Raw genomic sequence first — 25357 nt, 5'->3', positions numbered from 1 at the left:
TACTTTCAAAATAAGCCTTTGAGGACTTCTCATCTTTTTTTTAATGTTTTTTGGCATCATTATCGTTTTCAACCATGTAACTTTCTAAAGTTAGAAAATACTGAATAAATGTTTTAAAGAAAGTAATAATAAGTGAATATCTGTTTTTGGCCTTAAAAATAAACATTTTACCGAGTACTATAATTAAATTGACTAAATCATGATTGTCAATGAACTCTCCTAAAATAACAGAAACCACATTAAGCTTCATAAACAAACCAATCCTTAAACACATTTTTTCAACTTCCACCCAAAACAAAGACACAATATGACAATACCAAAACAAATGCAGGGTGCATTCAGGCTCCTGACAACAAAATCGGCAATCATCTGACTCTGTCATATTCCATAATTTTAACATTTTCCCTGTGGGTAAGAAGTTATAAATAATTTTAATTTGAAAATAACGATTTTGCACATCGATAGTGGTTTTATAGATTAGTTTGAATATGGCATCCCATGGCAACGGGCAGTCAAAAAAGTCCTCCCATTTTCCATTTGTGTTGTATGAGGCAGCCTTCAAAGATTTCTTTATTAAATAAAAATTATATATTTTTCTATTTATTTTAGTTCCTTTTTGCCAACTAGAATTTCTTATTAGAGGTTTACAAACTAATAATTTAGTAGTTCCATAATTAATTATTTGTTTCCATCTTTTCCCAATTACTCCAGTTAGTTGATAAAATGAAAAGCTTGAGCAAGCATCACCATACATAGCTCTAAATTCATCATACTTCATAATTTTACCATTCTCATTGATAATATCATTGACAAAAATGATTCATCTTTCAAACATATTTTTCCAAAAGAAAGGCTTTCCATCTATTACAATATTAGAGTTCATCCATATTAACTGCTGCAAAATATCGTCTCTTTTTTCTGGCACATAAAATTGAAAACACCACTATGAGTGGATTGTTTCCTTTATGAACCCTGCCATGTTTCCCAGCAGACTCTCTGGGAGGGGATCACTTGTAAAAAAGGATACAATTTCTTTTGATACAGTACATGTTTTTTGTCCAACAGGACATTTGTGTACCACTCAATGTTTAAATACATCTTTGGAACAATTGATGCTTTTAAAGACAGACACATAGCTTCAAGGTTGAGAAGTTTCAGGCCCCCATATTCATACTCTTTGTACAAAACCTTTCTTTTAATCTTTTCTGGTTTGCCGTTCCAGACAAAATCGAAGACCCTCCGCTCATAAATCTTAAAAAAGTTTTGTGATGGAGCTGGTAATGACAAAAACAAATAAATAAATTGAGGAATAATTAACGAGTTGGCAATAGACATTTTACCATACAAGGTTAGGGATTTCCCTTTCCATAATTGCATAATTTTGTCCAGCTTTCTTAGTCGATTATCATAATTTACTGAGCCTACATCTTCCAGATTTTCTGGGACAACAACACCAAGTATGTTAACTGGTCCATCTGTCCACAAAACAGGCACTTTGCATTCCATTCGAAAGGACGTTCCCTTTAGATTTACGATCCTTAACATTTTACATTTATCATAATTAAGCTTAAGGCCAGATTGCTGTGAAAATATGTCCAAAAGATTAAGAAGGTTCCGCAAACAATGAGGAAAAATCTTATCTTTGTGAATCAGCCTTTTCTGACATGAACTTCATCAAGAACAAACACAGAACACGCCTCACTGATGCACATCTGCAAGACTCACTCAGAGTTGCAGTGTCAAGTTACACACCAGAGTACAACACACTAGTTAACAGCATGCAATGCCAGGCTTCCCACTAACTGACAAAGAAACAGATAACAGATTTGGTGTCCAGTTCAAAGTGTGACATGATTTAAAAATTTGAGAGTTTACTTTTGTATTTTACATGAGTTATTATTTGTACAAACATGGTGCAAAGTAATTCATGATTTGTTAAAAAAAATGTTAGTGGCTAGCTAGTTAAAATGGGATATTGTGATTTCACAAGACTGTCTTAGAAGTGATCATTTGAAAATGTTCAATTTGAAAAATGTGCACTTAGAGAAAATATAAAAATAAAGTGTTGCATATTGATATTTATCTGTTTCTATATATATTTATTGTGAGAAATCATTAAGATGATCAGTGTTTCCACAAAGATAAATATCATTAATTATTAATAATAACAGAGTTAAAGGTAAATTGAGCAAATTGGCTACTTCTGGCAATTTATTTAAGTGTGTATCTAACTGGTAGCCCTTCGCATTAATCAGTACCCAAGAAGTAGCCCTTGGTTTCAAAAAGGTTGGTGACCCCTGATGTAAAGCATCTTGGGAGCATCTAAAACCATTCAAAATAAAATTATCTGCGAAAAAAATAAATAATGACTTCAATTGCATCTAAATATGACCTTTTATTTTCTATACGAAAAACCTACAAAAAGTAATTTACAATCAAGTAATTCACACCAACATTAAATTGTCTTAACACACACTACCTATTGAAAAATAATGTACAGTTTATGTAAATATGATCAAATAAAACACAATTTAACTTGAATTACGGCAAAAATATCGCCATTACTGCAAATTGTTTCTCAAAATGAGTCATTTAATTTATCCTGTACATCAGGTCCTGAAAGGATTGATTGAATTTGACTGAAATGTACAAAAAAGTGTTGAAAGAACAGAGCAACTGTACTGTTGGGGGGAAAAGTAAATCCTTTGTTGTCCTTTTTGGAAGAAGAACTAGGTTTTCTTCTTTATTTGTAGCTACACTAGTTAAGCTCATGAATAAGGAGAAAAAACAACCTCTCTTGTAGCAAGCCGTACTGGATATGACAGTAACTTCTTACATTGAAAAACTGTCTAAAGTGTGAAAATTGGGACTGGTTATTGGAATTTTAATCTGCTTATAGATTCCCTTTTGAGCAGAAAAATTGCTCTATGCCCTTTTTTGTGAGTGCTTAATGTGAATTGGTTGTTTATGTGATATAATGCATGTTGTACAAAAATATACTGAATTATATACAGAAAAATAAACAGAATTTATAAGAAACGATATTCAGCCTACACGGCTGTGACAAAGTGGGCAGTAGTTATATTTGCTGATCTCCTGGCTTTGAGCACAGTGCTTGCACTCGCTGCACATCCAAAAGTGGTAGTCCTGGATGGGCAGACCTGTCACGATGCAGGTGGGTAACTTTTCTGCCACTCTAAAAGAGAAAAAGAAAGAAGTGAGTGACAATTTAAGATAAATCTGAGGGTCCATTTAAGAGATACAAATGTTTTAATTTAAAGTTGTGTCATGTATTTCAGACTAAATATACCTTGGTAATGTAAGTGTGTTTGCATTATCAAAGCATTTCCTCCATAGACATTTAATCTTACTAACTCTCTTTGCTTTCTCACCCCTCAGATGCAGCGTCTCGCTCCAGTTTGCGGCTGTTTTTTGGTGTGTGTTTGGTAAAGATCTCCAAGGCCAGATCTTCATAGAGCAGCCGCTGCTCCTGGTCCAGACTCTCCAGAGACTCCAGCTTGATGAAGGCCTGCGAGCACGTGCCGAACGCCCTGCTGGCTGCTGAGCAGATGGCTAGAAGAGAGTAGATCTCCACTGCGGGGATGATGTCATCATACTCGCGGAGGTGAAGGGCTTCAAACACACCAGAAAATACGATTATGTCACCGTATTTATATGGGATCAGCACCTCAGGCTAACTTCGTAAACATGCTTGTCTCATGTCTGTCAAAAATCGATTTATAAATCTCTTTGTCAAGTCTTAGTGATAGGTGATTTTCAGGGTATCAGATCAACACTACTGATTAGATTAATCATGCAAGAAAGCTTATTATTAAACATTTAATACAGTGTTTCCCCAGTATAGTATCAGGCGTTTAGGTAATTTTGTACAAAGGAATATGATGATAATACTGAATAATTTGAGTTTAGCGGTCTTATTCAAAGAAAGAAGATCATGAATTGAAAGTATTTATTAGTAAATGATCTATGCAACATGATATAGGGACGGCGTGGCGAAGTTGGTAGAGTGGCTGTGCCGGCAATCGGAGTGTTGCTGGTTACTGGGGTTCAATTCCCACCTTCTACCTTCCTAGTCACGTCCGTTGTGTCCTTGGGCAAGACACTTCACCCTTTGCCTCTGATGGCTGCTGGTTAGCGCCTTGCATGGCAGCTCCTGCCATCAGTGTGTGAATGTGTGTGTGAATGGGTAAATGTGGAAATACTGTCAAAGCGCTTTGAGTACCTTGAAGGTAGAAAAGCGCTATACAAGTATAACCCATTTATTTATTTATTTATTTATTTATATGATATTGTATTTACATGTTATTATACTTGTATATTGTTATACAAAATGGAGCTGCCCAGCTGCACTTGGGTGGAAATAATATTTAATTACGTGATTTTGGCATACCACTAGTTAGAGACCTTTTGAGAACCACTGCCTTATTACATCACTTGGGACGTGTACAAACAAATACTTTTACCTGAGAGTATAATGACTCAGAATTTGAAAAAAGCAGGTGAGACAATTAGATATGTCTAAAGCAATACATAAACAAGAAGTTGAAGGCAATTTATAAAGAAATACAAAAAAGGACAACAAAGGAAACATAACATATCTTAAAGGTTTATGTTGTTATACAAACTACATTTGATGAAATGAGGAGTGGGTTTATTATTGTGATTATAGGTGAATGAAGTTAATTATGTATGCTGTTGTATTAAAATACTAGTCAGGTGATAATGTATAGATTAAAATAGTCTGAGTCATGGGGCAGGACAATATAAACTTGTGCTTCTTCCTGCTCCTTTTTGGACAAACAACATGTCTTTTTTTAATTGTAAACGAAAATATTGTATTGAAGATGCTTTTTTTGTTCAAAATTTGTAAATGGTTTGTTGAGTTTTAAATAAATTGTTGAACTAAACTGAAGTATAATTTTTGTATTTAAGTCCACTTTTGATCAGCTGGGAGTGTTTCAGGAAAAAGAGAGCACAATTCTCCTGTGATCAGATCCAAATCTTATTCTGTCTGGTGTTTGTGGTCTACCTGTGTGCATGGCGTTCTCTGCGTAACCTTCATAAAGCTGCTTTTGAGCGAGCAGGAAGAAGTGATACGCCTCCGCTCCTCGCCACGCGTTGTCCAGAACACGATTGTCAGAGGACGTTGCGTCTTCCTCCAGCAGTCCAGCAAGTGCAAATGTTGCCTAATAACATCAAAAGTTTAAATGAAAAAAGGAACACATTTGTTTTACCATTTTATAAATAATATTTCTAAAAAATATCACAAATTGCCTACCTCGGATTTCTTCCCTTTTGTTTTACTCTGCTGTGACGTCTTCTTCTGCTCATGGTGATTTTCTACAAGTCGAGCAGCCAGCACGTAAAGCTTCTTCACCCTCTGCGGCCGAGTCCTTTTTCTGGCCTCCTCATCTGCTATCTGGAAACAGTGGCCATGAATCTCACATTCTAATCCTCACACAAACACATTTAACTGCAAACACATGACTGTGTCCTCGTGTGTCTGGGCCTACCTACTGTCCAGGCTTTTTCTTTATTCATGACCAACACGCCAGTCAATGAAACATGTTCGGAATGTATGAACATTTTCTTTGTCATAGTCGGGGAGATTTTATCACCACTTCAAAATGTTACCAAAAATAAATAAAAATGAGCGCCTTACAAATACATTTGGACCCCCACAATTGGGGCAGTGCTACCGTGGCACAGGGGTTAGTGTATGTGCCTCACAATACGAAGGTCCTGGGTTCGGTCCCTGGGCTGAGGACTTTGCATGTTCTCCCTGTGACTGCGTGGGTTCCCTCCGGGTACTCCGGCTTCCTCCCACCTCCAAAAACATGCACCTGGGAATAGGTTGATTGGCAACAAACACTAAATTGGCCCTAGTGTGTGAATGTTGTCTATCTGTGTTGGCCCTGTAATGAGGTGGCAACTTGTCCAGGGTGTAACCCGCCTTCCGCCCGAATGCAGCTGAGATAGGCTCCAGCATCCCCCGCGACCCCGAAAGGGACAAGCGGTAGAAAATGGATGGATGGATTATAGTGTCTTGTGTCATTACAACTACGCACACAAGATGGCATCGTAACTTTGCTTTTTAAAAGCACTTGAGGCCTCGTTTATAAAGATTGTTGCTGGACAAAAAATGTGTGTCAGCAGTGGTGAAATGTGCATACACTGCAAATAATTATTTGAGTAAAAGACTGCACTTAAAGGGGAATTGCACTTCTTTGGAATGTTGCCTATCCTTTACAATCATTATGAAAGACATGACGACGGAATGGATTTTTAAAAATGCATTTTAACTGGTAAATAATGCGTAGCCAAAGGGATGTCCTCTATTCCGCCCATAAAATCCGATAACCATTCAAAAAACGCGAACAATACTGACTTGAATATTAACCAAGTATTAGTTATATTGTTATTATTATAAAAGCTAACACAGACAAACTACTTGTAGCGGCGCCGTGATCACAGGATTGTGTGTCTATGTTAACATCGAGTGGTCGGTTGTTTTCTCGCTTCCTTGATCCCTGGAAGTTTATTGTAGATCATAAATCATGCATTCCACCTGGATAGAAGAAGGCTGAGGACGTACTCTGACATGCTTGTACACTTGGACAGTCAAATTAGACTCGGAAATGGCGAGAACGACACAATAAGACGCTTGGCACCACCCCCCTTTTCTTCGCAAGGATTATGAGTGATTCTTTATCCAAATGGGAATATATGAACGTCCTAGAAGTCTGCATCTTAATGACAGCAGACCTTGTAGAGAAAGTGATGTTTTATTATGTTTGTTGGCTCTCTTGAAGTCTGCAGTAATCAGTTATGTTGTTAAAAAAAAGTGTGATGAATTGAGCACAAGATCTTCATCCCAGTGTTCTTCCACTATCATCTATAGATCTTCAATGCTAAATAGCTCATAAATATGCTGTTGGACTGTCAATGAAGCAAGATGGAGACGTCTACAAAAATGAAGGCGACATTTGCAGATTATTATAGATTAGAGATTGTATTTATTAAATTGAGCACCGTAAAAAGGTTATTTTTTGGAGGAAAAACTGGAAAAACTTAGCATGAGCTTCACGCATGGCTGAAAGAGTGCGTAGTAATGTGCAGCTTTTTATGCGTAGAATCTTTCTGTAAAAACAAAGTTTGCAGTGAAATTTGCGTTCACACATTTAACCCCTGCATAACAACCTTTAGAAATGAGGGCCCAGGACCATCGTGTATTGAGCAAGCGTATGCACAAAAACCTGGCGTACGCACTTTTTCCTAGCAAAGTTGAGATATATCAAGAGTAATGATAACCTCAGAGGTTATCGGCCGTGCTTGTGGGGGCGCTTTTGTGTTAGTGTCCTGGTGGCCATGGTCTGATGACCTCCTGGTGCAGATGGCTCCTGTGATAGTGTTTACTCACATGTCTCCTCTGTACTCATTCATGCAATCATTTGTCCACATACAGTAGCTGCGTGTGTGTGTGTGTGTGTGTGTGTGTGTGTGTGTGTGTGTGTGTGTGTGTGTGTGTGTGTGTGTGTGTGTGTGTTTGTGTTTTGCTTCTGTATCCGTGCATACGTATGTGATAATGGGGGATATGGGTCACAGGGGTATTGTTTTTAACTTTGTAAAGCACTTTGCGTTGCATTTCTTTTATGTACAAAAAATGCTTTATAAATAAAGTTTGATTGATTGATTTGATTGACGAGTGAACTGAACATGGAATGTGCTGTGATGCACGCCAACTTCATGGTTGGGGTACGCACATTTCTACATGATGTGGATATTTTGGCGACACTTGGGAGTGATGCCTGGGAGACTGTTTAAATAAAGCAATGTCAAACAATTATTCCTCAGAATGATTGATGAGCACATCAGAGATATATGAATAATTAACACACGCCTGTGTGTCCAGTTACACAAACAGACATAAAAGCATAAGCAAAGTGGTGCAACAAACACATTCAATTATCGGCATTTTATCAAGGTACATCAAATACCAATACCAGGCAGCAGAACAGGCTGCCTGGTATTGGTATTAAAGCACAATTTGAAGCAACAGCCAGTTGCTCATTGCGCATATGTGCCCCCCAAATGTTATATCCCGTCCCGACTCGTAGTTAAAGTTAGTCACTGTTTTTTTTTAGTTAAACTCCATCTTAAGATCTTTCAAACCAACCCCTGATAAAGTCTGTGAGAAAAGTGTATTAATGTTAAAAACCTGTGCATAAAGTATGAAATACTAAACCACACCTTTACCCCAGCACATGCACTGTTGCACTAAATTACAACAATATTGGAATAGAGTACATTTTTACACTCCTGCAAGAAGCAGAAACGTTCCTTTTTGCTGTCTTGCTCATTATATTTGTGTTTCCGATGCGGAATGGGAAATCTCAGGTATATGGCTAATTTAAATATGATTTGTGTATTTATAAAGGGGCGTGGACAGGGAGTGGCTGCCAACATGTGCACTCAATTCCACGTTGATAGGATACACTAAAAAAATTTGTTTGGGTTAATGCGTGCACACACTTTACTACATCTGAATTAGTTTGTGCGTACGTTTTCTGTATTTGAGCTGACACCGTTTTTAGTAGGAAATCCACGCAAGTCTTAATACATGAGGCCCCTGTTCTGCCCGAGAAGAAGACGTAGCAGGATGGATCCGTGTTGCCAATTTAGTGACTATTCAGAGCGTCTTAGATTGTGTGGTCTGATTGGACACTTTTGGAGATTAAAATGAAAGCACATATTTCTTAACAACCACCTAAAAAGTTCAGTTGTTTTGCGTTTTATGCAACATGGCAAATACACAAATTGGATGACGACATCTGCGCCAACTCCTGTAAATGACAGTTATGTGGGAGACACTGAACTGTCACTACAAACAATCTCAGCACTGGGGACAATAAGGCACACAAACTAATATACTACAAAACACATACAAACGCATGCATACATTTTTGGGACAAGGATATTTGTGGGTTCTTTAAATTAAAATAATATTACCATGAGCCATTTAGTATTTAATTATACTTTTATTTCAGATCACATTGGTGTAGTGTCATAGCTGCTTACCAGAATAATTGTACTAAAATCATACAGTGAGATTTGTCTCAACATTAGACACCAGTTTAACACCAATGCGACAATTTTAATATTTATACAAAACACGGCTCCAGCACCCCCCGCAACTCCAAAAAAGGACAAGTGGTAGAAAATATAGGGATGGATGGACGTAATAACATATATGTAATAAAACATATACATGCACATTGTTTTGTAAAAACATAAAAATGGGTAGTGGTGTAAATTACCAATAATATGAGTAATTTAGTATACCTTAAATATGAGTTTGGCAGCATCAAGAAAATGGTGAGCCTTCTGATACAATTCCACCGCCTCCAAAATGTTGTTCTTCTCAAGGAGATGTGATGCATACTTGGAAAGAAGAGGTTTTATCTCCTTCATGTTGTGCGTCCTGGCAAGTTCCACGGCTTTGTTCCACTGAGGTGAAAGAAATAGACAAAATATATACAATTTAGGTAAGATAACACCATTATCTGTGGTACATGATACTGGAATGAAGATGGGGAGAACACATTTTATTTTTGTTTTTATAGTAAAAATCCAAGTTATTTAATCTGAACACACATCTTTGAGTTAGTGACACGTCTTCTTTACATTTTCATTGTGACGGCTAAGTACAAGAGCCGTACTCACACGGCCAAGCTAAATATCACTCATGTGGTGGACACAGGTGGGAGGACCGCAAGGTGCCACAGTGGCTACTGAGATATCAAAAAACTCTCACCTGGTTCAAATGGACACACGTGTCAACAGCCGCTTTGGGTTGGTTGCATTTAAGGTAGGCATTCACAGCCTGTTCGCACATGCCCACAGTAGTAAACATCTGGCCAATCTCCTATAGCACAGTGGTGGGAAACGTCAGGAGGTAGGTACTGCAATTCCTGATACTCCACTTGCTACCAGACATTTGGAGACTTGGATTAGGGTTAGAAGTTACTACTCGACATTTAGCTTACTGGCAAAAGTGTGTGGTTTTCTGGGAGTGAGTTGGTCAGCTTCTCAAGATTGTCATAGTCCTCCAACATGTAATAACATTCTGCCAGCTTCTCTTGGTGGCGGCCCTGATGGTAGTATTGCACCGCATTGACCCTGCAAACAAAAAAATGCCTTTGAACAGACTGAAAAGGTCATTATTATCTTGTTGCTGTAAAAGCTACAAAATAATACAGTCATCCCTCGTTTATCGCTGTTAATTGGTTCCGGTGGGGTCAAACATTTTGTAGAATATGCTAAATAAAAAAATATCCGATGTGGTAAATCTTACGGATTTTGAAGAAAGAACTGTATCAAAAATGTTGCCTTTACAAAAATAACAACACTCAGTTTTGATTAGGACTCAAGAAAATTTTGATGATCTTTGCTTGATTATCTCACTAGATTAAATGCGCTAAATATTAGGAAATGCAACATTTAAGCTCAGAAGCTTGACATATTAAGCCTGCAACTAATGACTATATAAGAAAACTGTATGTATTATTCAACACCCTGTAAGATTGTATATGAAGTATATGCAATCAACCATTAATCCATTAAAATTGCCAATACCACTTCTGTCTGTCAGCAAAGTAGTCTCCTATTGCATTGTAAGCCTGCTCCAGTAAAGCATCATCACAGTCCCCAGAGCCAGTTTTAAGTAGCTGGAGCACCCGGAACCAGTCTCCAAGCTTCATTCGAAGGCTAATGGCGAGGTCCCTAAAAAACATATGACCATTTCATTAAAATGACAAAAGCAAAATCTTGTTCAAAACAAGGTAGTTCAACATACCTGCGGTCCATGTCCAAGTACATCCGCTCGGCTTCTTCAAACCTGCTAAAGTAGGCTGCCACCTCTGCCTGCTTCATGGGCTCGCTCTGCAAGTTTCCCAGACGCTTGACAAACTCTATGCCCTGGTTGTCTTTGCAGCGGACAAATGCCTGCTCAGCGGTCCTTAAATCCAGTTTTTGGAGGGCTGCCTCAGCGAGCAGTCGCCTGATGGGTTGAGAATAAACGGAGGAGTAAAACTGATATTAGCAGGGCTGAATACTGTAGTATGGTGGGAACACAACATAAAACCATGTATGTGCATTTACCAAAGTCTCGGATGGGGATTGTCCTCAATGAACTGTGAAGCGTCTGGGATTCCCACTTTTTCAATGAGAGCACGGCTGTCTCTCAAGGAACGGATTTCAAAGTTGATCAGGTTGTCTTTATTAGGCCTCTCTGGGTCCTGTAAGAAAATGCCGTTCACAGAGCAGCACACATCTCAATTATCTATCATTACGTAGTCTACATCATTAGCTCTAACCACACATATTACGGTCTAGCCTAAAAGGGGAGACATGTCAACATGGATAATTTAATAATTGTAAACCTTTCTGCTTTGTGAAATTTAAGCAGCAAAACAATACCTTCATGATTTCATCAAGCAGGACAGATTTGATTTCAAGGTCTTCAAAGTTGCATATATATCCTGATGTTTGTATGGGTTCCTATTTCCAAGACGACATTGAGCAAAGGAATTATGCTTTGACATAAACTCTCAACTACTCACAGATGAACATGATTTTACTGCTGATATATATTATATTAGATTTTCTACATCTGCTTTGAGATTGCAGACTTTGGTGAAAGTAGCGGTAGTAAATTGATGCAGCTGACACAAAAGAAGTAAATCACTCACTTCGGGGTCTAGATTCCTGAAGACATACATCCTTGTTTTCTCCATCATGCAGAACAGATCAGGGTTGTCCTTTGCCCACTTCATGTCCCAAACATCCTTACGTTCAAGCTTTGATGAATCCCCTATAAAAGCCTGACTGCCCGCGGTGTCACCTGAGGATGAATGAACTTCTATGTCCAACAAAGTCAGCACACCTGAGATGTCAATAATGGCCAGACGACTGAAAGAAATATTGAATGAAACATCCAAAAATAAATTTTGACCAAATAGGTTACAGCACTGTGGCACAGTCAATACGCAAAATAGCAACGATCCGAGCTTGCCTGGAGTTACAGTTTAAAGAGAGATGGTGGGCTCTGTTCATTGTGTATCTCTGTATGAGAACAACATTTGGCAGGCTGTATCTGTGGAGGATACCCGATTCCCGGCCCTGAAAACACACACAAACCACAATGTACTTATCTTCTTTAATTGCATGACTAAAAAATCTAATTGAAGTAAAAGCAAAGATGTACATACCACAACTAATGTTTTATCTGTGGCTGTAATACAACAGATAGGATCTCTTGTTGCCTTAAAAATAAAAGATAAGCGGACAACTTAAATGCTTTTGATATGTTGTTTATGCATAAACATATGCAACTAATAAGTTAATAAAAAAACATCTATATTCAGTGTTCAAATATTGTAAAAAGGGAGCATTAGCCCAAAGAACAAGAATTGTTGGTGAACGAGGCACAATGTCACTTACTGTGAAGGCATTTGTGAAGTCTGTTCCATTCTCATTGACTCCAGTTGGACTGCAGTCAATGTGATACACCCTAAAAAGACACAAAGTGAGAGTACATTAGAACAAATCAGACGGTTGAACTGAGGTGACTTTTGGTGCAGGTGCTATTTTAGCACTGGCAGAATAGGTGCCAGTCTGGAGCCTCAGTGGCAGTAAATGCAGATGAATGAATTTCATTCAAATTTCAGACACTGACTTTTGGCCTGTGGTTATCTTGCCTGACTGTAACTTTCCATGACCAGCTTGATGTGTACTGTTAGTCTTGGCACAAGCACATTGGAGAAACCTGTTGTCATCCTGTTAAGATTCACTTCCACTATGCGCCCCCCCAAAAAAAAGAAATACAAAAATAAAACTCACCTTTCTCTTCCCTCCTTCTTTGTTTTGGTTACTTGGTTAATCTCCAATGCAGTTAATTTATTTGCCACTCTGTACTGCCACAAGTAGAACGCTTCTTTAGATGCAGTGATCACATGTGTTCTGGTCATGGTGACAAACAGAGGACCTAAACAATTACAGAAATGGAAGATTTAATTTGGTAGGTTAGATATAGTAAATGTTCCCCCTAAATAAAGCTGTATATCTGAGCACAAAATACCGTGAAAAAAATACCAAAACAACAAAAAAAGTCAAGAAAAAGGTGATTCCTTTATGACTATTGACCCAATTCTCCTGTTATTTAAAAGCTACAATACTTGGAGCCTATTTTAGATGACAGTTTTTCAAATCTGTAGACTGAACTATCTTGGCTCTGCCTCCTCAGTAAACACTTGGCTCTACCACACTGAAACGGAATGCTGAATATTTGTGATATATGAAGACACCCACAGCTCACTGTCTATAGGCTACAGAATGCTGTGAGTCAGTGGGAGTTGTTACTGCGGGCAGCAGGAGACAGAGCGCCGACCACCATTTCTCTATCCACAAGGTGTGAGTTCAAACATTGGCTTGAAGTCATTCATCAACATCTTGGTCCATTCTGTTTGTTGGATCAAAAACTAATGGATAAATAACCAATTAAAACAGTTAGTTGTAACTCACTTATGTCGATGTACTTTGAGTCCAGTGGAGTACCAATTGAGTTGCACAGAATGAGGACATACTGAAACACAGGCATGAATTGATATTCATTGAACATTCTTCATTTGAACATGTATTCATTACTGAAGTATGTGCGGTTGTATTTAGCATGCCGTTACCTTTGCATGACTCCCAGACTCTAACTCAGCATTTCCCTGCAAGGAATGCGAAAAAGCAACCAAAGTATATACCATGTATGTACTGTGCTTCTTTCAAAAAGATACAACAAAAGTACTACAAAAACAAGACTAAAATAGACTTATGAATTTGGTCATACCTGAGGCTGGGTGTCATCAGCCTTACTAGCCAAAGTACAGAAGTCCCCTGAAGTCGTAATTGACATGAGGCTCTTCACATACTTGACAAACTTTTCGTTGTTTTTAGTATCCCAGAAGATCACACAATAATCTTGGCGCTCTGGCTTAGTGAAAGCGTACACCACTGTGCTGCAACAGTATCCCCACTGGTAAGAAGCACAAAATAGTTTGAAGTTTCTGAATCATCACTGGAAGGATGTGTAACTTGCCTTAATATTTCCTGCTGGCTATTAGTCTGTTTTTAAACAGACTACCTTTGCCATTTACCTTGTAATCTGGTATGATTTTGGCAAAATAAATGTAGGAGTCGACAGCCAAGCTGATACGCAAACCTCCACCTTCCCAGGCAAGTCCTGTCATCTGCTTCCCAGGAACTTTCAAGGTTCTCAAGTGCTGTGTAAAAAGGGTCGAACAGGATTGAATTGATACTGCAATTCTCTTTTCCACTGAGGTATTAACACACATATCACAGGTAGAAAGAAGGTAAAGAGTGCTTTAGAGCTACAATAAATGTCAAGGTTCATTGAAAAAAAAATCAAGCATTGTCATCGTCCAATAATGATTAAGAAGAGGAAGCTAAGATGTCTAATGTTCTGCAATCTGTAATAATGCTTGGGTAGTAATCCATTTTTTGGATGATCAAAAATATACTGAAGCATCTTGAAGCCGGTTTGCCCCTCCCTAGGCTACTTCAGCTATTGCTACATAAAGGAAGCTTATTAGAAATTGGCAAAGAAGCCGGTCTGGCGTCTAGAATACTTACAGAACGTGTAAGTAAAAATGTGCCAAAAGGCCGTGGGTCAAACACAGTGGTTTTAAGCGTACAAGGTACCATGAGTGAGAAGTTTAGCCCTCTAATAAAAAAGGTAGTGGAGAACATCACATTTGATTGATGAAAAATGCCATCAATCAAATGTGTTGGTTAGTTGAAGTTTATTTCGAACATGTACACAGTTTCAATATGATACATCACATCTTGTAAATGTTTTAATTTTTCTTTGCAACTTGTCCGAAAAGGAGTGGGAAGAAGCAAAGTTTTTTAATCCTAACCCTTTTCTACTTCTTAGCAATTACTAACACATATGGCCACTTCCTGCTCTCCATTTGTGGACAATTTACATCAATTGATTCTAAATCCAACAGTTTGCTTCATAAATAGTTAAGTCAGTTATGATTCACTTAATGAGATGAATGATATACCGTATTTTTCGGACTATAAATCGCAGTTTTTTTCATAGTTTGGCCGCGGGTGCGACTTATACTCAGGAGCGACTTATGTGTGAAATTATTAACACATTACCATTAATATAAAATAATATTATTTAGCTCATTCACATAAGAGAGTAGACGTATAAGATTTCATGGGATTTAGCGATTAGGAGTGACAGATTGTTTGGTAAACGTATATCATGTTCTATATGTTATAGTTATTTGAATGACTCTTACCATAATATGTTACATTAACATACCAGGCACGTTCTCAGTTGGTTATTTATGCGTCATATAACGTACACTTATTCAGCCTGTTGTTCACTATTCTTTATTTATTTTAAATTGCCTTTCAAATGTCTATTCTTGGTGTTGGGTTTTATCAAATAAATTTCCCCCAAAAATGCGACTTGTACTCCAGTGCGACTTATATATGTTTTTTTCCTTCTTTATTATGCATTTTCGGCCGGTGCGACTTATACTCCGGAGCATACTTGCCAACCCTCCCGAATTTTACGGGAGACTCCCGAATTTCCGTGCCTCTCCCAAAAATCTCCTGGGACAACAATTCTCCCGAATAACTCCCGATTTCCAGCCGGACTTAAGACACGCCTCCTCCAGGTCCATGCGGACCTGAGTGAGGACAGCCTGTCGTCACCTCCGCTCTTTACTTCTTACTTCAGAACCGACTCCCACACTTGCCGTCAGGGTGCGCAATACAACGCAAACCGTTGGCCAACCAAAAAGTTACTTTTTGGTTCTGAAGTATGAAGTAAAGAGACGTAACTTCATCACCTCGCCTGGTTATTGACTCCAACCCAGAATATTACACTGCACATACCTATGCTCCTTCAAAGACTGACTGCAAAGCATTGCACTTTCAAATACAACAATGAGTAGAGAGGAGTGTTATGTGTGTATATGTGTAAATAAATGAACACTGAAATTCAAGTATTTATTTTATATATATATATATATATATATATATATATATATATATATATATATATATATATATATATATATATATGTGAATTAATTAAGTGAATCCCAGCTATAAATATACTCCTCCCCCTTAACCCCGCCCACCAAAATGACAATAGAAAAGCTAACCTGTGTTGTATTGCATTGGCATTACAGTAGTTAGTTGACCCAAACATATGCAAAAGAAAACATCACCCTCACCTCTCCAAATGGCGTGTAGAACTGCACCACATTGATTTCTACATCTGAATTTGATGGTCTGAGGGAACCAGCCACCGCTATCACACTACCACAATGGTTCCACTGAATACTGACGACATTCATTGAGGTGTCAATGCATACTGGGTCTGCGGATGAAATGCAATATAGCTCAGTGCTTTCAGTAAACATGTCGGAAGTTTGAGGGTAAACTGGGGAATAAAAATTCTGCCTTACTTTCATCGGTCTCGTAACGCATAATTTGACATCTTCCATTTTGAAAACAAATAGCAAGACACGGGCAGTCAGGTTCTATGTAACCGCCTGTTCCTGCATACCAGTGAATACCAGCAATCCTGACAGCTCCAGACAAATTAGTTAGGCAGCTGATGGTCAGTTTCATCTGTAACAGAATGCAGAATGCACATCACAAACAAATGGAGACAAAACACTTTTGGATATTGCAACTGTTTTTGAAGTGATCACCTGCACTGTTCAAGTGCCATTAAGCAAAGGCACAGAACCTGTTCAGTGGTACAACACACTTTAAACTGCGTGTGTAAACGGTTTCTTTGTATGGTGTTATGTATGCAACAGTAAGCCTTTTCTGTAAACTCAATACAGGACCATAAACTGTATTATGTTTAGAATGAGGTAGAAAGGCTAAAATGTTCTAGCATTGTGCCGGGACACAGACATTATATTGTATTATTAATATATTATGACTAGTATCAAGACTAAGTTGGGTTATATTTATTACAGTTGACTATTTTTGTAATCTTATGGTTGGAGCCTCCATCAATCAGACTGCAGTGCAATATGTTGTTTGTCTCTTCCTCTTGTGTTAACTTGTGAGCTGGAATCACAAGACCATGTGAAAAAACTGTCTCCACCACAAAGATTCCATCTACTGGATGCAGTAAAAACATTTGAGAGTCAGTCTGTTGCCATAAAGACTCTAAGACAACCGAGGTGTAAAACATGTTTTACCTTGATTAATCTTTTTTAATCAAGTTTAGAATATGCAAATACTCACTATGAAATTGCCATGATTATCAAAGATTTGCACTTCTCCATTGGCCATGCCAAAAAGCAGGATTTTGCTGTCTGGAGACCATGCCACATGAGCCAGCTGATTTCCCTTCAGCTCCTTTCCCCAAATCCGGTTACCTCGAAGAAAAAAAAAACCTTTATCCAAACTTATATCCACTCCCACAAGTGTGTGAACAAAGCAGTTCTTCTCAAGGAATAAGATTGGATTTTGTACTAAGCTAAATGGGAAAATGTTATAATCCTGACTAATTATATTTCAGTTATGAAATTAGTTACCATCGACAGATCCAACAATGACTGCACCATCTTCATACACAATGCATATCTTTTGGCCGTCAGCATTCCAACTCATGCTCCTCACAACAGACTTGTTCCTGTTGTTTATCATCTCCTCGTACCACGTACCTTCAAAAAGGAAGAACAACATTTACTGAAGCAACACTTAATACAAGATGGTAATCGGATAATAGTCAGAGGCTGCAAACACCTTTGTGGAGCATCCATACAATGATGAGTCCGTTCTGGTCGCTGCTTGTCAGTTTTTCATATTGTTCGTTCCATGTAACCACTTGTACTGCACCTGGAAGTGTGGCAATGTTTACATGGTGTCTTATTCTTGTTTGCTGGTGCCTGATTTCTCTTTAAAGGGAAATTGCATTTTTTGAGAATTTTGCCTATAATTCACAATCCTTATGAAAGACAATAGCACATTTGTCTTTTTATGTAATGCATCCTAACTCGTTAAAAAAAAGTCCCCTTACAAGGGAGCCAATGGTGGCCATGACGTCATTAATAATAATAATAATAATGGATTAGATTTATATAGCGCTTTTCTATCAACCAGATACTCAAAGTGCTCACAGAGAAGTGAGAACCTATCATTCACTCCACATTCACACTTCGGTGGTGGTAATCTGCATTTGTAGCCACAGCTGGGGTAGACTGCACTGGGGGAAAGAGTGAAGTGTCTTGCCCAAGGACACAACGGCAGTGATTTGGATTGCAAGAGGCGGGGAGCGAACCTGAAACACTCAAGTTTCTGGCACGGCTGCTCTAACCACCTCGCCACGCCATCCCACAATGGCGCCATCATTACACCTATCGCGTTTATTCCGACCATAAAACCCAATAAATAACCATCCAAAAAGTGCCAACAATCCTCCATTAACATTTTGTGACCTGAATATTAACCAGGCAACTTAATTATGCTGCTGTATTGACATAATCAGCTGATGAGCCGCTTTCTTGCCTCTGAGCTTGTGAAAGTTTATTTTAGATGATAAATTATGCCTCTCACCCTGATAGTAAAATGATGTTGACATCAACTGAGAAGTTGGTAAACGCTGATAGCCAACTTAGACCTGGAGATGGCAAGAAAGACAGTGGTTTGCACCAACCCTTTTTATTAACCCTTTGCAAGTATTACAGTTATTCATTATTTAAACAGGAATATATTAACATCCCAGTGAGAGCAGACATTGTTTAGTAAGTAATGTTTAAATATGTTTGTTTGCTCTCATGATGTCTGCATGAGTTGTACTGTGTTGTAGTAGAAGGAAAAAGTGAATGTTGTGATAAATCTATGACATTAATGCGCCGCTGTATGCTTAAAATGAGCAAAATACGTAAATATTAATTGTTATTATGAATGTCCCTGTTACTACATAACGTTGATGGAAGTGTTTGGATGTTTTTTAAGCGCTTAAGGCAGAATAGAGCGACTCCCATTTGCTCCATTGTAAGCAGACTTTTTGCTGGCATTTATTTACTAATTAGAAAGCATAAAATGAGAAAAACATATGTTTGCTTGTCTTACATAAGGATTGTGAATTAAAGGCAAAATAAAAGCAGCTCCCATTTACAGTAAGTGAACAATACATGTCACTAACTGCTGTAGTAGGTAACTCACCACTGTGTCCCCCCAGTGTCTGGTTAATTGACAAATTACTGGGCACAGCACCTTTGAGTTTGGCTTCATCTGTTGAGAAAGCACAGTAAAAGAGAGCCGACTTTCGGCGAGGTGAAATTTAAAACAAGTCTGACTGAACAGTAGCTTTGAGGTAATACAGTTTGTGAGTAGATGTAACCACAGCCTTTTTACTGTTTCTTTATTGTTCCTCCAGCTTGAAGTGGACAAGGTGGTACCAGTTCAGTTCTACTTAAAGGGTCTGATACACAGGTACCAGGAAAGCGCCAAAATCCTTTTGGGTTCGAGTTTTAAAAGATTTCTTACACACTGTGTGAACTATTGTTTTGGAAATGCTCAATCACAAGGATCTTACTTAACGGTTTCAAATAATCTTAAACACTTTTTAGAAATCTATGTATTCCACGCAAGTGAGAAGTAAACTGAACAAAGTGACTTTGCTGTCAGGCTTAAGAAAGAGGTATACAATACATTTACTTTGTAAATTACCGGTAAGTGAAATAATAATTTCATTTGAAGTACTTTTTTAGATGTTTTCTTGTACTGGTCACCATGCATATCAGGAGGGATTTTAGTCCTCTCCTCTTTACAGAAACTTTTCAATGTCCAAGTTTCAGCTCCTGCTAAAGATTTTAATGGGATTAAGGTCCAAAGATTGGACTCTTAATCTGTTTCTTCTTGAACTACTCCTTTGATGCCTTGACCACATGTTTTGAGTCATTGTCATGTTGGAATACCAACTAACCAATAACCCAGTTCAGGTCTGACGGGGGCCAGGATATTTTCATCCAAGACTCTACATGCTAACATGATGGATGTCACAGGACGCATTTGTGGTTGATATTCTGTCTTTCTCTGTTAAATAAACCTTCCAAAAAGACTGCTCATGTAATTGGAAGCGGGTAAACTAACGAATTAACTATACTTATTGAGTTACAAGAGCAAGTGATGTCACGTCCTATGACGACAGACTAAAAAAGATCTCTGTACTGCTTTGGATTCTTTTGGCACTTGTACGGGACACACATCTCAACCATAATTACAGATCTGTTTGTTGACATCACTGTCTTGAATATTATCTGGCAAGATAAGGAAAATAATAGCATTGTATAGCAATGAATGAACAATGTGATTGTGAATGGGCTCCACCTCATATGCAGGTCGTTTGCCAGGGCAGCTGACAAGAGAAAACAATTATATTGCTTCAATAAAGCAACAGACGGACAACTTTCTGCAATCAAAGTGGGGGGATGTGGAGGTCAACGACATAGAGATACAGTCTGCATTCCAATGTCTAGCAGGAATAACAACACACTGGTCATCTTCATAAAGTTGCCCTAAAAATAAAAAAAACAAGGTGGCATTGCCGGAGCAGCAAAGTAAGCTGAAAGGAACGAACGTCTACAATGAGCATCTGAAAAAAGGTAAGGCTGACATTGAAAGCATGATACTTTGGAAGTAGGGAAAATTTGAGGCACAATCCTAGAATCTACATCATGTTATATGTAGGCTCGGGGGAATGAGGAACTATAGAGAAGATGATCAATGCTAAAACAATAACAGCGATTATGCAAAATTCAACAATATTAAGCAAGATGTTTCATTCATTGAACGGGAATAATACTATATTACTTAAATTATAGCCAGCTAAACTAATGAAATGTGCAAATAAGTCAGAAAAACATTCTACATTAATACATCTATTTTATGTCACTGCATTACTTATATTTAATTAGTATCCCCACTTAATCTAACTTATATATTTCTATCTATTATTAACAATTGATTGCAATTTTTATTTTTAACATTATTTTTTTCCCCTCTAACTTAAAATACCAGTAGAGTGGACAAACAAGTTGCCTCTATATTGAAGCTATTATCATATATATCTGATTTATGGCACTGAAAGACTTACAAAGTTTGCGAGTAAATAGATTTGATAAAAATAGTATCAATCCCACGGAGATTCCCGAGCCATTTTAAGAGATAATGAGCTAGCTAGTCACGTGATCCGTGATGTAGAGGTAGGAACCATTGATCCCTTCCCACCAACAACAATGCAAATCATGCAGACTTTTTGAAAGCCAACAACGATATTTTTTTGAAAAATTATGATATTTTTGATCCTGAATATAAGGAGGATGAGGTACAAGTTTTAGAAGCTATGTTTAACAGATCCAGCTTTAGTGAAACACTAAGCATCATGTAGCAGTATTGCTTAGCTAAACAAGAAATACAAACTACAAACATAATAAAACGATCGCTTACTGTACAATGTCGGCTCTTACTTTGATGACGACTTTAAATGAAGAATTAATCATGAAAAGTCTCCCTGCAGACACTGTCTTCGGTTGTGTGTGTTTGTCTCCATCACTGGGTATAAATTGAATGTCACAGGTGAACAACTTCTAGATTTATGGCTAAATCCTCCTAATATCCAGATGAGAGGCATGATTTATAATCTAGAATAACTTTGAAAAGCCGAGACGCGATGATGCAGGAGCAGCAGGACATTGCGGCCAGATCACAGTAAAGCAAAAGATGGCTACTTAGCTGTGTGTTTTCAATCTGCCGCTGAAAAATAGTTTGTCTGTGTTAGCGCTTATAATAATAACATCGCTAATATTTGGTTAATATTCAGGTTACGATATGATATGATACAATATGATATGATACGATATGATAGAGTATTGTTGGCGGGTTTTGGATGGTTATTTAGAGCGTTTTGTGGGCGGAATAGAGGAACCTCATTGACTCCATTGTTCGCGGCCTTCTTATGTATTTATTTATTTACGACTTAGAATGCATAAAAAAAGAAAAACAGGTGTTCATGTCTTCTGTAGGGATTATAAATGATAGACAGCACATAGCTCTCAGGTTTTTTTGCATATTTCCAGTATGACTGATCTGATACTATGGTCAGAGTGCAGAACTGTTCCTCCAGTGACGTCAATCTACGTAAATTACAGAAGACATTCGGAGCTGAATATTCAAAATGGCTGACGGACTTGTGACATTTTGTGATGCTTAGACAGAAATGTCACATATTTTGCGGATTGTAAATACAATTGGATGTGGTTTAATGGATACAATTAAAACACATTTTAGCATATAAAGTCAACTTGTTTTTTCCACTCTACTGGTGCTTTAACACTGCACAAGATATACAGTACACTGCCATTTTGTTAAATCATATAAACATAACCGCATGATATTCCCTATTGTAACTTGTTAAACATGTCTAAACAAATAAACCATGCCATAACATACTATACCCAGTCAAGCAGCAAAGAGGGTCTAATTATGGTTGTTGTCTCCACATTGTGAACGTACCTGTCTGAATTTCAAGTTTTAGCACTTTTAAGAGACCATCATCCCCTCCATAGGCAATAAGGCCTTGGTCTTTGTTCCAGGAGATACATTTTAAGGGAGTACTGTTGGGGCTGGCCATCTAAAAGACAGAGGAAAATCATTTTTCCTGAAATAGTCAATGTACGATGTAATTTAGTAAAGTGCTCACCTTTTTGCTGAGGTAGATAAACATGGCGTCCTTAAGACATAAATGACATGAAATAAGAGGCAGAGTGGGGTAAATACACAATAAACAGTTCGTAACAAATTGTGAAAATGGTTAGCATTGGGAGCACTGGCGCAAAATAATTAGATATTTCGTCATTTAATAGGAAACATGATTGTGGAGGCTGCAGAACATTTAAGAGTACGTTTATAAAGAAGGTTAGTCAAAAATGACCTATTCATTTATCTCACTTCGTGCGACCCATTTACTGGTTGTAACTGTTTAGCCAATACCTAGCTAGCTTAGCTAAGCTCGCGCAAAGCAACAAGTTGCGAACAAAAACCGCGTTTTCCGTCGCAAAAACACAAATACAACCAGCTTTTCCGATTTTATTTATGACGTTATTGCTAACGTCTTAGGGGGAAAAGCTACAACTCAACTGTTTCGAAGCGTTTCGCCCGAGATGTATCATGGAGGATGTAGCTTCACTGCTGTCGCCCGTGACAACTGAACGCTGTTGGGGTGTCGTTGGGAGTTGTAGTCTGGTAGAAGTTGCTGGTACTTGTAGTTTTAACTGTATCAACCCATTAAACACACGTGTTTTAATGCAGCGGTGTCCAAATTTTTTTTTTTAAAGCAAAAGGTTATACAGTAAGAACAACGCTGTGCGGTATTGTTGGTCATTTGTATCAACATGTTTTTTTTCTATTAACATCGGACTTTTTTGCTCAATTTTCTTTCTTTCTTTTTTGTTTTAAAGGGGTCATATCTTACATTTTTTCTACATTTAAAAAACTTCCTTGTGGTGTACATAACATGAGATGGTAGTTCTTTGGTCAAAATTCTGCAGAGATTATGTTTTTCTGACCGTCTCTTTGTCATGTCTGTGTGATCATGTTTTGTTTTAGTGATGTTCGGTTTTGTTTTTGGACTCTTTGTGCACTTTTGTTTGTTTTGTCACCATAGCAACCCATTACTTTTCACCTGTCATGTCACGCACCTGTTTCCACTGATCATGTCACTGCTATTTAAAGGCCTACTGAAATGAATTGTTTTTATTTAAACGGGGATAGCAGATCCATTCTATGTGTTATACTTGATAATTTCGCGATATTTGCCATGTTTTTGCTGAAAGGATTTAGTAGAGAACAACGACGATAAAGTTCGCAACTTTTGGTCGCTGATAAAAAAAAAGCCTTGCTTATAACGGAAGTAGCGTGACGTCACAGGAGGAAGGGCTGCTCACATTTTCCCATTGTTTACAATGCAGCGAGAGAGATTCGGACCGAGAAAGCGACGATTACCCCATTAATTTGAGCGAAGATGAAAGATTTGTGGATGAGGAACGTGAGAGTGAAGGACTAGCGTGCAGTGCAGGACGTATCTTTTTTCGCTCTGACCGTAACTTAGGTACAAGGGCTCATTGGATTCCACACTTTCTCCTTTTTCTATTGTGGATCACGGATTTGTATTCTAAACCACTTCGGATACTATATCCTCTTGAAAATGAGAGTCGAGAACGCGAAATGGACATTCACAGTGACTTTTATCTCCACGACAATAAATCGGCGAAACACTTTAGCTACGGAGCTAACGTGATAGCATCGGGCTCAAATGCAGATAGAAACAAAATAAATAAACCCCTGACTGGAAGGATAGACAGAAGATCAACAATACTATTAAACCATGGACATGTAAATACACGGTTAATGCTTTCCAGCCTGTCGAAGCTTAACAATGCTGTTGCTAACGGCGCCATTGAAGCTAACTTAGCAACGGGACCTCACAGAGCTATGCTAAAAACATTAGCTCTCCACCTACGCCAGCCAGCCCTCATCTGCTCATCAACACCCGTGCTCACCTGCGTTCCAGCGATCGACGGAGCGACAAAGGACTTCACCCGATCACCGATGCGGTCGGCAGCCCGGAGACGGAGGAAGTCAAGGTGAGGTCAGCGGCTAGCGCGTCTGCTATCCTTCTCAAAGTCCTCCTGGTTGTGTTGCTGTAGTTCGCCGCTAATACACCGATCCCACCTATAGCTTTCTTCTTTGCAGTCTCCATTCACCAACACAGATGTCCAGAATACTATGGAATTTTGGGATGAAAACAGAGCTTTTTTGTATTGGATCCAATGGGGTCCGAATACTTCCGTTCTCTCCGTGACGTCACGTGCATACGTCATCATATCTAGACGTTTGCAACCGGAAGTGTCGCGGGAAATTTAAAATTGCACTTTATAAGTTAACCCGGTCGTATTGGCATGTGTTGCAATGTTAAGATTTCATCATTGATATATAAACTATCAGACTGCGTGGTCGGTAGTAGTGGGTTTCAGTAGGCCTTTAAGCCTGTCTGTTTCTGTTGTTCGGGGTGGTGACATTATCTATCCATCCTGTCTATCCATATTCCTGTCTGCCATAGTTTTCATGATGTTCCATGCCAAGTAAGTTTTTGTTTATTGTTCGTAGTTTCTGCTTTCGTGCAAGTTTTGTTTCATTAGTCAAATTTGTT

At 38.2% G+C, this 25357-nt stretch overlaps 1 protein-coding gene across 1 annotated transcript; it reads right to left on the bottom strand.

The window, feature by feature from the left end:
- Window positions 1-2382: 2382 nt before the first annotated feature.
- Window positions 2383-23417, bottom strand: wdr35 (WD repeat domain 35). The gene is made up of 29 exons (XM_062041762.1): window positions 23287-23417; window positions 22850-22879; window positions 22663-22780; window positions 19312-19380; window positions 17890-17982; window positions 17679-17807; window positions 17386-17519; window positions 16587-16752; window positions 16353-16498; window positions 14226-14351; window positions 13919-14104; window positions 13761-13796; window positions 13603-13663; window positions 12922-13066; window positions 12523-12592; window positions 12291-12344; window positions 12095-12201; window positions 11772-11991; window positions 11500-11580; window positions 11182-11318; window positions 10877-11080; window positions 10657-10803; window positions 10068-10200; window positions 9836-9946; window positions 9364-9528; window positions 5300-5440; window positions 5051-5207; window positions 3393-3633; window positions 2383-3196 (listed from the first exon to the last, which is right to left on the bottom strand). Exons 2-29 carry the CDS (start codon window positions 22871-22873, stop codon window positions 3046-3048), a joined length of 3552 nt encoding a protein of 1183 aa, XP_061897746.1. The 5' UTR covers window positions 22874-22879; window positions 23287-23417; the 3' UTR covers window positions 2383-3045.
- Window positions 23418-25357: the final 1940 nt, after the last annotated feature.

This window comes from Entelurus aequoreus, linkage group LG03 (assembly GCF_033978785.1).
Source record: "Entelurus aequoreus isolate RoL-2023_Sb linkage group LG03, RoL_Eaeq_v1.1, whole genome shotgun sequence".
In the NCBI taxonomy this organism is placed as follows: Eukaryota; Metazoa; Chordata; class Actinopteri; order Syngnathiformes; family Syngnathidae; genus Entelurus; species Entelurus aequoreus.
The sequence above is the reverse complement of the archived record's forward strand: the minus strand, read 5'-3'. Positions and strand labels throughout refer to the sequence as shown.